Raw genomic sequence first — 14,404 nt, 5'->3', positions numbered from 1 at the left:
TAGAACTTTTTAATATCAAATTAAAACATCTATGTGGCGCTATTTACCGTTTGTTCTACACGGGAACTCCACTGCGGTTGTCGCAAAATGTTATTTAAGTTCGTACAGGAAACTATGAACAGTATGGTAAACGCAACATAGTGTTAAAAATACTAGCGCTCACCCAGATTGGAACCTACTACTGTGTTACCAAAAGATACGAATTGGTTTGAACGATAATATCACCTCATACAGTCAATCCTAATTAATTGCTAGACAATTCAACTAAAAAACTAATTCTTCTACGTGGTATTTATGGTAATGCCATGGACGCATACAAAATATTACCATCTAAAATGTTCATTCAGTCTTTGGACCATATCATATTGTAGATTAATCTGTTGCGGTTCAAATGAACCAGAATAATTACAGTCATTAGAGAAAGAAAATCTGAGATTCATTCAAATTTTTTGTACCGAACTCAATTAATACAGACACGAAACAATAATTGGGAAACATAACGTAAACAAAAATATCTATATATGAAATGTCGCTTGCCTGCTTGAAAATGTAAATATCCTGCTAAGTAATCCTACTAATATTATAAATACAAAAGTTTGTGAGGATGATTTTATATATGTTTGTTACTCTGTCACAAAAAAACTACTGATCGGACTTGGATGAATTTTTACAGTAATATAGGTTAAACAGAATAAAACATAGGCTACAATTCATAATGTTTTTATGTAATTTGATCATAATGTAACGATACATGTACATGAGAAGCTGGGTCGGGTCGCTAGTATCGAATAAAAATCAAACATAATGCGACATCTTATAAAACGTACAAGTCATTATAAGTATTTTTCAAAGCGCAATTGAGTTTAAATACATAATAAATATTTATCGTCGTAATTATCATTACGTAAGTTTGTTCGACCTTTAGCTTAAGATAAATAGAAGTATACTTTATTTACAGACTAACAATGACTGCAAAATTATCAAAATACACTAAACGAATGACTATATTAATACTACAATGTAATGTTTTAATAAACTTGTCTTAAAATGTTAACTATTTAGTACATTTATAATAATTAATTTTAGATTTATTTAATCAATTTATATACAAAGTATCGATATGGCCCAGTGGTTAGAACGCGTTCATCTTAATCGATGATTGCGAGTTCAAACCCAGGCGAGCACCACTGAATATCCATGTGCTTAATTTATGTTTATAATTCATCTCGTGCTCAACGGCGAAGAAAAGCATCGTGAGGAAACCTGCATGTGTCTAATTTCATAGAAAATCTGACACGTGTGTTTTCCACCAAACCGCATTGGAGCAGCGTAGGGGAATATGCTCCAATCCTTCTCAAAAGGAGAGGAGGCCTTAGCCCAGCAGTGGGAAATTTACAGGCTGATGATGATTTACGTACATCGTTAATAGAATAATGCCGGAGTTCTCACCATGAATAAAATAATATACCTAAATAAATACTAATTCTAATGTCGAAAATGATACACCTAACTGCTGAGCAATTAAAATTTCATACTTGACTCTACAATAGTAAATAATGTAAACTCATATAAAAAGTATAATATAATACTTGGGAAAACATTAAAATTTCTAAAAATAAATATAAAATATTTTCACACGTTTATAAAAAGTTAAACTACTTTTTATGAACGTGTATAAATTTAAATGCGAATATGAAAATAACAACGAATCATGACATTAAAAATTTAGTATGAATCATATAAAACTGTTCAAACAATAAAATGAGACAGTTACATTTTCGCTAGATACAATTATATAAAATTAAAACATATTTCGCACGCTATAGTCGTATATATTCAAATTACACATTAAATAAAACTATAATTAAATAATTAAATGAAATAATGTTAAATATATTGTACAGGTTACCTGAACATATTGATACAATCACGCAAATAAATAGAACAATATAAATGTAATACAAAATGGCGCGTAATGAATGTTAAAACAGTGATGATATAATCATAATGTGGGGCTATCTCGCTGTGCTCCTACTGGGATTCTGGCTGGGGGTGGCCTTGTTCCTCTACGTATCCTGCTTCTGGCTTGAGGAAATACTTGGTAAGAACAAATTTATACCCTTCTTATACACTTAATATTAGTACCACATATAATTAATAAAAAAGAAAACTACGAACATATTTATAAAGATTTGTGTTTTATCTAGCATAAAGCTATCACTTACCATCAGGTAACCCTTTCGACAGCCTACCTAATAAATAAAATAAAACTTCGAATTTTCCTTCATTGGGTATGTTTTAAGCAGCCCGGCTATCTGTGCTTATTTTCAATTGCAAATTAATTCATATTAAATATAACATCCACCTAATCTGGGTAGGTGGTGGTAAAGCCTAAAAAATATTTCCAAAACTGTCTTATCAGACCGCAGAATCCAAGGTATAAACTTGGTGGCTTTAGGGTTAATGATATTTCAATTTCAAACCGTTCAATGTACGCCAATGGCAAGAATGTTATCAACGCTATGCCGTTGAAATTAGCAATTTCAATATTTTATTAAGAAACTAGTATTTGATAAATTCGACTTTTAATTACATGGTTTCCAACTACTTAAATTATCAAACCAATATCACACATATGCTAGCATTCTTGCCTTTCAAGTATTTGTAATTCCTATTTGTATATATTTAAGGACTTAATGTTAACTATTCCTTTATCGCAAAAACATCAAAAGAAGGACATCAATTATAAATAAAAAAATATATAAAATATTTTTATTTTTATTTTTATAAAAATATGTAAAATATTTTTAATAATAAACTGTGAAAGTAAAAATTTTAAATTGAAGTTGAGCCTCAAAATTTTTCCCGTATTAAATTTTTGCCCTCTATTGGCGGGTTCTGAGATTTTACCCCGTCACCCTTATCTTAATTCACTGAACCAACGAGGCATACAAATACTCCATAAAGCGGATATATCGAATGAAATAGCACATATAAGAACAATGAAGACCGTATACAAGTTACAGTTTAGAGGAAGTTGCTTTGAGAATACAAATGATAGATATTAAAACTCGCTGAATACAAAATGATGTTGACTTTAAAATAAATAAAGTAGAAAAAACGGTTGTAGTATATATAGTATATTAAGGTCAAAAACGTGACCAAGTTCCTTATTACCCCAAAATCAATAATAGATTGTTATTGATTTTGGGGTAATAAGGAACTATAAATAATAGAAGAGCAGAGATGGCCCAGTGGTTAGAACGTGCATCTTAACCGATAATTGCGGGTTCAAACCCAGGCAAGCACCGCTGATTCATGTGCTTAATTTGTCTTTATAATTCATCTCGTGCTCAGCGGTGAAGGAAAACATCGTGAGGAAACCTGCATGTGACAAATTTCATACAAATTCTGCCACATGTGTATTCCACCAACCCGCATTGGAACAGCGTGGTGGAATATGTTCCAAACCTTCTCCTTAAAGGGAGAGGAGGCCTTTAGCCCAGCAGTGGGAATTTACAGGCTGTTACTTTTTTTACTTTACTATAATAGATACTTTGATCAACAATCTATACTTCTATACAAATATTATACATGTGAAAGTAACTCTGTGTGTCTCCTGCTCTTTCACGAAACCAATAAACCGAATAGGCTATTTTACCGGGTATTTTACTAGGCTATTTTCGGCAAATATGTACTTGAAATAAAAAACATATCTTTTACTGGGTTCCTTGACTTCTACTAAATAATATAAAATGGATTTTATATTTAAATCATTTTGATTTAATATTAAATATCATATTGAAAATTCCATATTTAAATAGCGCGCAAAAGCGCTACTTGGACAATATGGCGCTACAATGGGGTCGGGGACGTCACTCTCCTGTATTTTGATCTGTGGTACATATAGTAGAAAAGCAAGGTTTACAAGAAAGTGACTTCATCATAAGCCCGGCCAATCAGGAGCGTTTTGTGTCACGTGACAAAGGCTTGAAAAAATGCATTTTTATTTATGGATTTTTGACTAAATTAAGTATTATTTTCAACTTTCGTTAGTAAATAACCATTTTTAAACTCATAAAATACACTACAATAATTCACAATTTATTTTTCACATTGTCAAATAGCCTATTTGTTGAAATTTAGTGTGAAGCAAACTTAAACTCCAATAAACGACATAGGCTATTTTGAAACCTAACACATGATAACCAACCCCTAAAACGCGAACGAAGCCGCGGTCGCAACTAATATTCATGAATATGTTGTTGTACAGACACCAAACGCACGTTCGATGGTAGGTCTTTGTCAACCCAAGCCCGCCAGACTTATAGTAAAGTAACAGCCTGTAAATTTCCCACTGCTGAGATAAGGCCTCCTCTTCTATTAAGGAGAGGGTTTGGAACATATTCCACCACGCTGTTCCAATGCGGGTTGGTGGAATGCACATGTGGTAGAATTTCGATGAAATAAGACACATGCAGGTTTCCTCACGATGTTTTCATTCACCGCCGAGCACGAGACGAATTATAAACACAAATTAAGCACATATACATATATAGCGGTGCTTGCCTGGGTTTGAACCCGCAATCATCGGTTAAGATGCACGCCTTCTAACCACTGGGCCATCTCAGCTCATACCAGGCTAATGATCAAGCTTAAAAAATGTATTTTGTAAGTGCGGTACATACAGGAAAACAACTTTATATTGTAAGGTTTATACTTCTGCAATGCTTCTGAAGCGTGCGATATTAAAAAGTGTAGTTACATAATTAAATTGTTCATACAAAACAATCAGATGGATTGCATTATTTTATGGAAACTGGATCACAATTTTCATATTTGTTAATAATTCGTAAGAAAAGAACATCGACAGACTTCCTATATGATTTTATATGTGGTATATGTGAAAATTCCTTATATTTTTGTTGAACTACGTAATTGACAGAGGTTTTGCACCTATAGTAAAATATTGGTACTATATCAAAAACTATACACTCACGGCAAGATTGACCCTGGACCTCCAAAGTGTAAGTAACTAAATCTACAGCCAGCCCCAGCAATTTTAAAGAGGGAACCCTCAATATCCATACCCAAACGAGTTAAAGCTTAATCGGTTCCGGAAAAGTCGAGATGGCCCAGTGGTTAGAACGCGTGCATCTTAACCGATGATTGCGGGTTCAAACCCAGGCAAGCACCGCTGATTCATGTGCTTAATTTGTCTTTATAATTCATCTCGTACTCAGCGGTGAAGGAAAACATCGTGAGGAAACCTGCATGTGACAAATTTCATAGAAATTCGGCCACATGTGTATTCCACCAACCCGCATTGGAACAGCGTGGTGGAATATGTTCCAAACCTTCTCCTCAAAGGGAGAGGAGGCCTTTAGCCCAGCAGTGGGAATTTACAGGCGTTGTTGTGTCGTTGTTGTACGGTTCTAGACAACAAGTTTTATTTAAAAAATGTATACGTGACAAATAAAATTAGGTAGATTTTAAAATCTTTCCTCTACCCAATGGTTGCGTGGAATAAATCACTGCTTTAGCGATAAGGCCGCCTATTATACCTCATGCAACTTTTGCTAATTTGTCAAATGTGAAAATGTTAAATTTAGACGTATTAAGAATAAATAATTAAAGTATATGTAGTCCAAGTATTCAAATCTTAACCACCAACTGTAACCACTTCTACGTTACTTAAACGGAAAAAAAGTAATCATCACACTAATATATACTATACTGTTGAACGAACGTAATAACAAACACAATGTCATATTTTCCACGTTATATTCACATAGGTATGTATAATACTAAAATACGCTAAGAATAAATAATTACCTTTATCGAAAACATTTTAACTCTAGATGAGCAACGGAAACATAATACAATGATCAAGACTTGTTAGGATAACTATCTCATCCTAATTAAGATTTTTTGCGAAACCTTCAAGATGAGACGTCGCAAAAAAATAGCAATAATTAAATCATTAAATAAATGTAATGAATAAACATGAGCACATCGTATTTATTTCTGAGGATTTTAAATTAATATAATATACACGAGTATATTATAGCCGTTTAAATTTTTTGCTACATAAACTGAGTCTCAAGAACATTGAAAATTTCATTTATATTTATCTATTTTGTACTGTAAATAATGTTATGTCCCTTGTGCCTGTAGTTACACTGGTAATGACCCTTCGACATGAATACTGAGTATTGCTGATTGGTGTTTAGAATAAAGTATTATTTTAATAGTACTAGTGCTATTCGTCGCTATAGATTCACGCGTCAGAGAAAGCAAGTGTATGTAAATCCATGCGTCAAATTGACGAATGTATTAGGTCATATGATATATCAAGTTATTACGTTTATGCAAAGATCATATTCGCATGAGAAATTAATATTGATAATTTGGTATAGCGTACTCAATTCGGATGTGATCGGTTTTACGAATTTTGCCGATGCGACATCTAAGTGGTGTCGTACTATACCGATCTCATAAAATAATTTAAATATCCACACTGGTAAACTACTTTCATCAAAGTTTGATATAAAAAATAACCTTCTACATCCTCTTCGTACACGCACTACATTCGATGTATATTCCTATCTTACTACTATCCTCCGAATTATGATGGATAACTATAAATACCTATACCTAACTATATATAATTTTATGTACCCGTCATAAATCATATTATAAACAGACTGGCAGTCTGCAAAAAACTTTAATAAAATGTAAACAGTCTCGGAAGACTTTTTCATACCATATAATATTCAACAACAACTAATTATTCAAAGAATCTAATGTTATAACTATTTATATAAATATAATTTAAAAAAATGGAAATTGTTTATTTCCAGAAGTTCCAACTGGATTTGAATAATATTTTCGAATGAAAATAGAAGCTGCCAATGTGAACAATGAATGAGTAACATTAAAAAAATATATATTAAAACCGAACAATAAGAAAAAAAAAGCATAATGAAATATTAAATTACGTTCTCGTCAAGTTTCTATTATCTTTTAAATACAACAATGTCTCGATTCGAAGAATTTCCAACAAAAAGCAGGTATATAAGAAAAATAGCATAAGACTAAGACGGCAAAACAAATTAGGATCGTTAGTTCAGGGTTGGCATGTCAAAAACATCACAATGGCGTATATAATTGTTCACAAATTATATATTATTACAGTAATTTATGAAGAACGACAAAACGACTATGGTTATATTAAAATACAAGACCAGTTGCTTGAAAAATATTGCATTAAGTAAAAGCCTGTAAATTTCCCACTGCTGGGATGCTGCCTCCTCTACCATTCCTCTTGATTCTGGAATTTTCTTCTACCGTAATCCAATTAGAGTTTTGGATAGATATGTGGCATTATTTTGTTCGACACGTGCATTTTTCCTCAACATGTTTTCCTGCACCACCGATTTTTAGTTGAATTCTGAATAAAAATGTACCTAACCTATGTAAGATTATATCATAGCCACACAAAACTCAATATATAAAATGATCTATGATTTTAACTGTCTAAAATTTACTGTATTATGGACACTGATTTTATAAATAACAAATGCATAAAAGATTTATGTCAAACTTAAATAAAAAGAGAACGAAATCTTTCTACTTCACACTATAATTACCAGTGAAACTTACGAATAAATGTACCCTCAACCAATTAATCGTGATTGAGATAATGTGATACACTTCACTTAGTGGATTAGTAGAGGTGGTTTGTGCAAGTGTGTCTGGATAAGTAACACCTACTCATTAGTTATCTTTCTTAACAGCAATATGTGTTCCTGTATTACAGTTAACTAACCAGAATACGGCATAACCGCCTGAGTTTGCCCGTGCAATTAAAAGCATAGGTTTTAACATGTTAAGTCCTTTTATTGGCGGACTATTGGCGGTATATTGTATGTAGTTACACTACCGGTATAAGAGTAGAGGTCCCAATTTACTATCCAGTGATTCAATGTCTGATTTGAAGGTAAATGAAATAGTATGATAAGTGGATGATTATAAAAGTATAATATGATTGAATTGCGACTTAGAGCAATATAATTTTAACAGCTCAGAATCTTCGAGGTGACTTTAATCTATCATTACTAAACGCATTATATTATTTAACGACATCAATAATAAACACAAAATACTGAGTGAAAAGAGAATTTAATAACAATGTTATTTGGGCCAATAAAACAAAATTAATAAGTCGAAAATTAAAAACGCTGTTAAAATATATCTTAATGAACAAAACATATTAAGTTTTTTGCACATATTTGATTACTCACGAAATGACTGCTCACTCACGTGGAATGAATGCTATTGTTTGGCACTTCGTATTTGCATCACAATATTGTTTTGTTAAAATTCTTTATAAATTACTCATGACTTAACCAAAACTTTATCAGAGAAGAATAATAAACTAAATTGTTATGATTCTTTTTTTTTTAAATATAAACAATAACCAATAAAAAAATGAAATGCTTTTTTAATCATAACTATCGTTAATATGCCTTTGAGTGATCATTTCAAATTTTTAATTTATTCTAAATACATAAATCTTTTTATCCACAGATTTACCACAACAGCGCTTGGGACCTCACGCACACAATCACACCGGTGCGAGCGGTGCTCATGCGCAACTGAAGCGATTGGTAGCGCGTGTAGTTGAAGAAGCTGCAGCCTTACCAGCACTCGCCCGATATGCCGCTGAACCACACACACCTACAGAATCATCAACATACGAAGATTTGCTAGCCACAGCTATTTTAAATAAGGTAAAAAATGCTGCCTATGTATAAATATATATATATATATATATGTCTTAGGCAATATGCACACAGTCCTAACTGAAGTAGACAACGTAGACTAAAGGTAATATTACTGCATAGAATTAGTACATCAAATTAGTATTTCTAGATTTCATTAATATGCCTAATTATTAATGTATAGTTTCAGTTTTATGAAAACTTAAAAATACTTGGGCAAACAATATCATCATCGTGGAAATGAAGTGATGAAATGTAAACATTGCCATAGACTGGAAATAGAAAGGGACCGAATGTTGATCCTTGCAGAACACCTATTTTACAGATCAATAACAAAATACGCTAATAGCATTTTGTGATTTCATAGATCAGATACATATACGTTTAACAAGCGCCATACCAGAATTTTTTTTTAATCTGGGAAGTTAGGAAATTACTGTATACCCAAGTAATCTTTAAGCAACCATTTTTTTTTATTTTAAATAGACTTAAATTACAATTATGAAATTAAAATTTCAAACATTTGTATGTTATATTTAAAAATCATGATATTCAGTCGACACTTAGTTATTGATACGTTATTGAAGTATAATTGAACCGTGCAGTGTTGATAACTGATAATATTTTAATTGGCACCCGTCTGTCGTCTGTCTTTTCTTTGTCACAGATAATAATTAATTGCAAACAATATTTCACAGACAATAAAGAGTTGTAAAGAACTCATTTTGACGTTTATACGATGCTTAAAACATTAATAGCTATTATGCAATTTACGATCCGTGGAAAGATTTTAAAATCGCATTAGGTATATAATCCATATGCTTTATACTAAATTATACCGATAAGGATTCGCTTCCGATTCTATTCTGATCAAACTTCAAACCAGTCGCGACTAGATGGTATTAATCAGAAAAGGACTAAAGGGCAGCGATGACGTTTTAATTCAAATGCGGTAGTAAGGCAATTTGTTTAGTAGAATCTCCCCTAATATATGTGAGTCTCGCCCTTCTGATAAGAAGGTTTACAGCTAATACCACAACCACACATTCGATACAAGTTTATTTTTAAAATTATAAACACAAATTACGCGGAAAAAAAGGTCAGTTTAGAATCGAAATTCGCTTAAGATCATCTCCTTGTTCAATCTTTGTCAAACTTTTTTATTTTCTCTCTTTCCGTTTTATTTTTTTTATACCTTGGTACAAGGTCATGTGTATACTATTTGCGCACGCATAATGCGGAAATCATTATACGATCGCTATATAATACGTCGTTGCTTAATATACCATTTTGCGAAATTGTCGGCGAATAACAGAACCCTATGATGGCCATTTACTGAGATTAAGGCTGCTTATTTGTACTTGTCGCTGATTTCAACGTCGTTATCTACATATTCCCAAGGTAAAATAACACGATACAGCGTTTAAACTCTAGAAAAAACTTGTATTAAAATTATGTATATAATTTTATAAAAAGAATGATGTCGAAGGATACATTTGCAGCACGCAATGCGTTTTGTAACGAGTAAGCCTAGCTCGCTTAGTTCGCAATCCATATTAAAGGAAAATCAGCACCCACCCGCTCTTTCAAAGGTTATTTATTACTTCTTGTTTAACTAACATTACAAATAACAATACTTTCGTGATATTTGCAAGGTTATTAATAATATTCATACATCTTTAATTCAATAATAAAACGTAACGTTTGTTTGTTAACGCTTGGATATAGGAAACTTTTTGTTTTTTGTTATTGTACTGATATGATTAAACTTTCAAATTATCTATTTCAGTTTTTTCTTGTATGCCTATCATTGCAAAAGTATCGGTATTGTGATTATTTCGATCAACATAATAACTAATTAATGTAATCAATAAATTTAAATACTAATATGAAACATCATACGTTTGACGGTAATAAGTGCAGCCTGTAAATAGCTGTAATCAATCTGAGACAAATTTGCCGAGTGAAATAATTAATATTAATTAACACGACCGTTAGATTACACAGATTAATATTTTTTATCAATAACATTAATGATAAATATTTTTTTCTTTTATAATCTAATTAATTATATAAATATAATATCAAACTCAGTAAATAATTAACGAAATTTATATTATAGAAAAGAATCAGATAATAAAAGCAAAAACTGAACAATTTAACTATAAATATAAAGTGTATATAAATAGTTTTTACACAAAGTTACTTCTGCGTTTTTAGCGAACACTTTATTATTTAAGATACTAATTGTGGCCCGTAGTTTCGCTCGTATTTTAGGGGTTACTCGTCGGGTTAAAAAAAGAATATTTAATTCTAAATTTCATTTAACTCTGTTAAGCGAATGAGCAACAGACAATAACAGCATTTATAATATTTATAAGCATAGATTACGTTGCTGATTCTTGCCGTTTCTTCGTTGCTTAGCGACAGAAGGACGAACCAAAAACAAGCGCACTTAAACATAATCAATGATGCAATCAGCTCCACATAATGACGTCACGAATAATCGAATATCTATGATAACATAGTCTTCAACTAAGTAGATATTTTCAGGATAAACGCCATGAGGTTTCATAGACTGTATTATTTAATATGCGAACTAACTAGGTGTAATTGAGAATAACAAACAAATGAAAGTACAATGATTGAACTATGGAAGTGTACTCGTATATTGACTGTGTATGATATGGACAAGAATACAGTAACTTGTATGTGATGAAGAGATAGTGGTAGGGGATGAAGAGATGAATGGGAGTATCTATATACATATATAATGTATCTATCATACCGACATAGATGGTGAATGTTTCAATATATTGGCCAATAGTATAATATATATTAATTTTAAGCTTGATTTACTTATGGCTTTTATTGGTGAGTCAAACATGTATTCGTTTAATATTTGGAATATAATTAACCTTTAATTACACATACATACAGGTTAGTTCCAACTAAACCATGTTAACATTTGCGAAGAATCCTTACGACTTCTGAAATAATCGAACTACGCATCATTCATTTAATTAAGGGCTATCACTAAGGGCGAAGTAAATAATATCTCTTGAAAAAAAAATTCAATGTAAATATGTCTTCATTTTTATATACATATGGAAGAATAAAAAAAGCAATAAAATTATAGTAAAATTGATTAATTAATGAAAAAAAGACCGTCAATTGATTCCGTTATTTACAAACCCATCTGAAAAAATGGCCGACCACAAAAACGTATGATTTCAAACTGTTACGACAGATACTAAACAACTAAAAGAAACTTATCACCCATATCAACGTCGGAGGCGTTCGAAAATTAAATCTGAGCCGTTTCGCGAATGATATATCTACTATTTTAAGATCCGGATTACAACAATATTCCCCACATCTACCTTTAGACTGGCTAGTGATTTCACGATATGCACTATCGCAATATCCTTAGATAAGAACTTATCGTGATAACGGGATCGGCTCAAGCTACAGATAGACCGAAGTGACCGTCGGTATAAAGAAATGGTAAGTATTTAATTCCTTTTCACAATTAGCATGAGTAATTATGCCTCGTGCTGATGCAGGCTGAGTGATATTATTTTTTGTGTGAGTGTGATTTGTGTTGCCGGCCAGTATGTTGACTTTGTATATGACTTTCGGAGTATTTATGTTATATGTGATTAGCTGGGTGAGTGTTTCTTATATTCCTAGCAATAGTGACATCTATTATCGGACTTTGGAAATGTTTTATCGATTGGATTTATTTATGATTTTTATTTAAATTTCTTAAAATTATCGTGTTAAGAAAAATGAAATTTAAACTTTTATATAATAAATGGTGTTCGTTGATTGAAACCTTTTTGATATCATTTTTATAGAATGTAATCCGAACTAAGTTTATATATGTGCGAAAGAAAATTGTTCATCATGAAATAGTGCATCGTGGTAAGGGGTAGGTATATCGTTGTAAACAGAGACGGGGTATTTACGCCTTGCCCCTGATAGTTACGGGCCGAAACTAACAGTATATAGTATAGTTTTCATGAATTTAAATTTCGAATTGTCAACCCTATTCCATTCAACGCATTCTAGCATCACAGTAGCGAACGATCTCTCCCGTGAGAATCTTTGTTCAATACTTATATCGCAATTAAAAACAGCAGTCGGCCTAATTAAAATCATAATCTTATCGTCGGTTTTTATAAAGATGTTGCACAGTTTCATCATTGTTTACTTTCCCGATACAAACGAGGTATTGTATTCTTAGTTTCTATTGCTTGATATAGTTTGTTACGTGACGTTTTAATTCTAGGTGGTTTCTTTCGAGGTGGAAATTATTTTACGGAAATGTTTTATGTGTGTACTGGGTACTAAACGATTTTTATTTTACCGTTTATTGTACTTTAATGCTTTAATTTTAGAAAACAAAATATTATAATAGTTTAAAAAAATATTATATATTTTTCACTTAAACGTGAAATGACACTTTAACACACAGATTAAAATATTCCCACGATTATTTAATGCTAAAAAAGTTCCGAATTAAAAATATATATCTCTCGTATACAGCCGACGAAAATTAATGTAATAGTTAATAATTAAAATTATATTATGGTATCGTAATCATTAAATCTCTTACATATTATCATATTTCAAGGTCTGAGAAATGCGATTTCACGCTCCCGTTATCGTAGTTTACGATCTCTTTGCGACAAATTACCAAATAATATACAATAATTACCTGCTAACCTTCGAAAACAAACTCGACCCTCGACGTAGGATTCGATTATGATACAGTGCAACCTCATTATCATATTATAGTATTTCAAAATGGATTGGAAGTCATTTAGGGTACACGTAAATGACTTCCAATCCATTTTGAAATACATCGATCCATTCTGAATAAATCGAGCAACATTAATTAAATTAAAAACAAATACATCAACACTTTATATTGAAAAATAATATCTACCATTCATTCATTTTTTTCAAAATGGCTTAGACTTATATTACTTCAAAACATAAACAAACGTTTGAGACTATAGCACAATGGATGGGAGACGTAGATGGAAAAACTAAGATTATCTAAGGGTTCAAACCAAATCAAGCTCAGCCAAATTTTCATGTTCTTAATTTGTGTTTATTTTATACTTAGCTGCATAGGAGGCCTTTGCCTACCAGTGTGTCATTTGCGGACATCTGCTATGAATATGGGAAATCAAAAGTATAATTAAAACGAGATTAACATATTTAAAACCTCCAAAACGCGCTCATTCTTACAGTATATTATTAATATTAGACTTTTTCTTTTTAGTTTACCAACACAAAATCCTACTTGTTTAATAATATAGTTTAACTTCAACAATGTCTCATGGTTTTGCACAAGTTTTGAATTACTCCTGATTATTTCTCCGCTCCCAGTCCGAATGATGTTTGAAAAATTAGATCTGAGAAATTTAGAAAATTAGATCAGAATCTGATTAGATTATAGCACACCAGAAGGTTATATTAGTGTAATTTTCTCTGTCGGATATTATACAGAGTAAATAATAACTAAACAAGACTAAAAGATCAACAGTGTTAATTATAAATTTTTCTTTATGTATTCGTCTTTATATTTTAATATTAGCGCGCAC

General features: G+C 31.5%; 1 protein-coding gene across 6 annotated transcripts in view; it reads left to right on the top strand.

Moving 5' to 3' along the window:
- The window catches only part of LOC124539862, a 123,707-nt gene that overhangs the window by 97,505 nt on the left and 11,798 nt on the right, over positions 1–14,404 (top strand). For 4 of the 6 annotated variants that reach the window (XR_006967119.1, XM_047117256.1, XM_047117320.1 and 1 more), the window contains one exon: positions 8,593–8,795. Coding sequence is in view for 5 of the 6 variants with exons in the window: in XM_047117256.1 (XP_046973212.1) it covers positions 8,593–8,795 (203 nt within the window). In the remaining variant the exon portion in view is untranslated. Of the gene's footprint in view, positions 1–1,904; positions 2,102–8,592; positions 8,796–12,320; positions 12,457–14,404 lie in introns of those variants that run through there. The other 2 variants (XM_047117400.1, XM_047117597.1) reach the window with 2 other exon arrangements.

Source organism: Vanessa cardui, chromosome 1 (assembly GCF_905220365.1).
Source record: "Vanessa cardui chromosome 1, ilVanCard2.1, whole genome shotgun sequence".
NCBI lineage: Eukaryota > Metazoa > Arthropoda > Insecta > Lepidoptera > Nymphalidae > Vanessa > Vanessa cardui.
The sequence above is the reverse complement of the archived record's forward strand: the minus strand, read 5'-3'. Positions and strand labels throughout refer to the sequence as shown.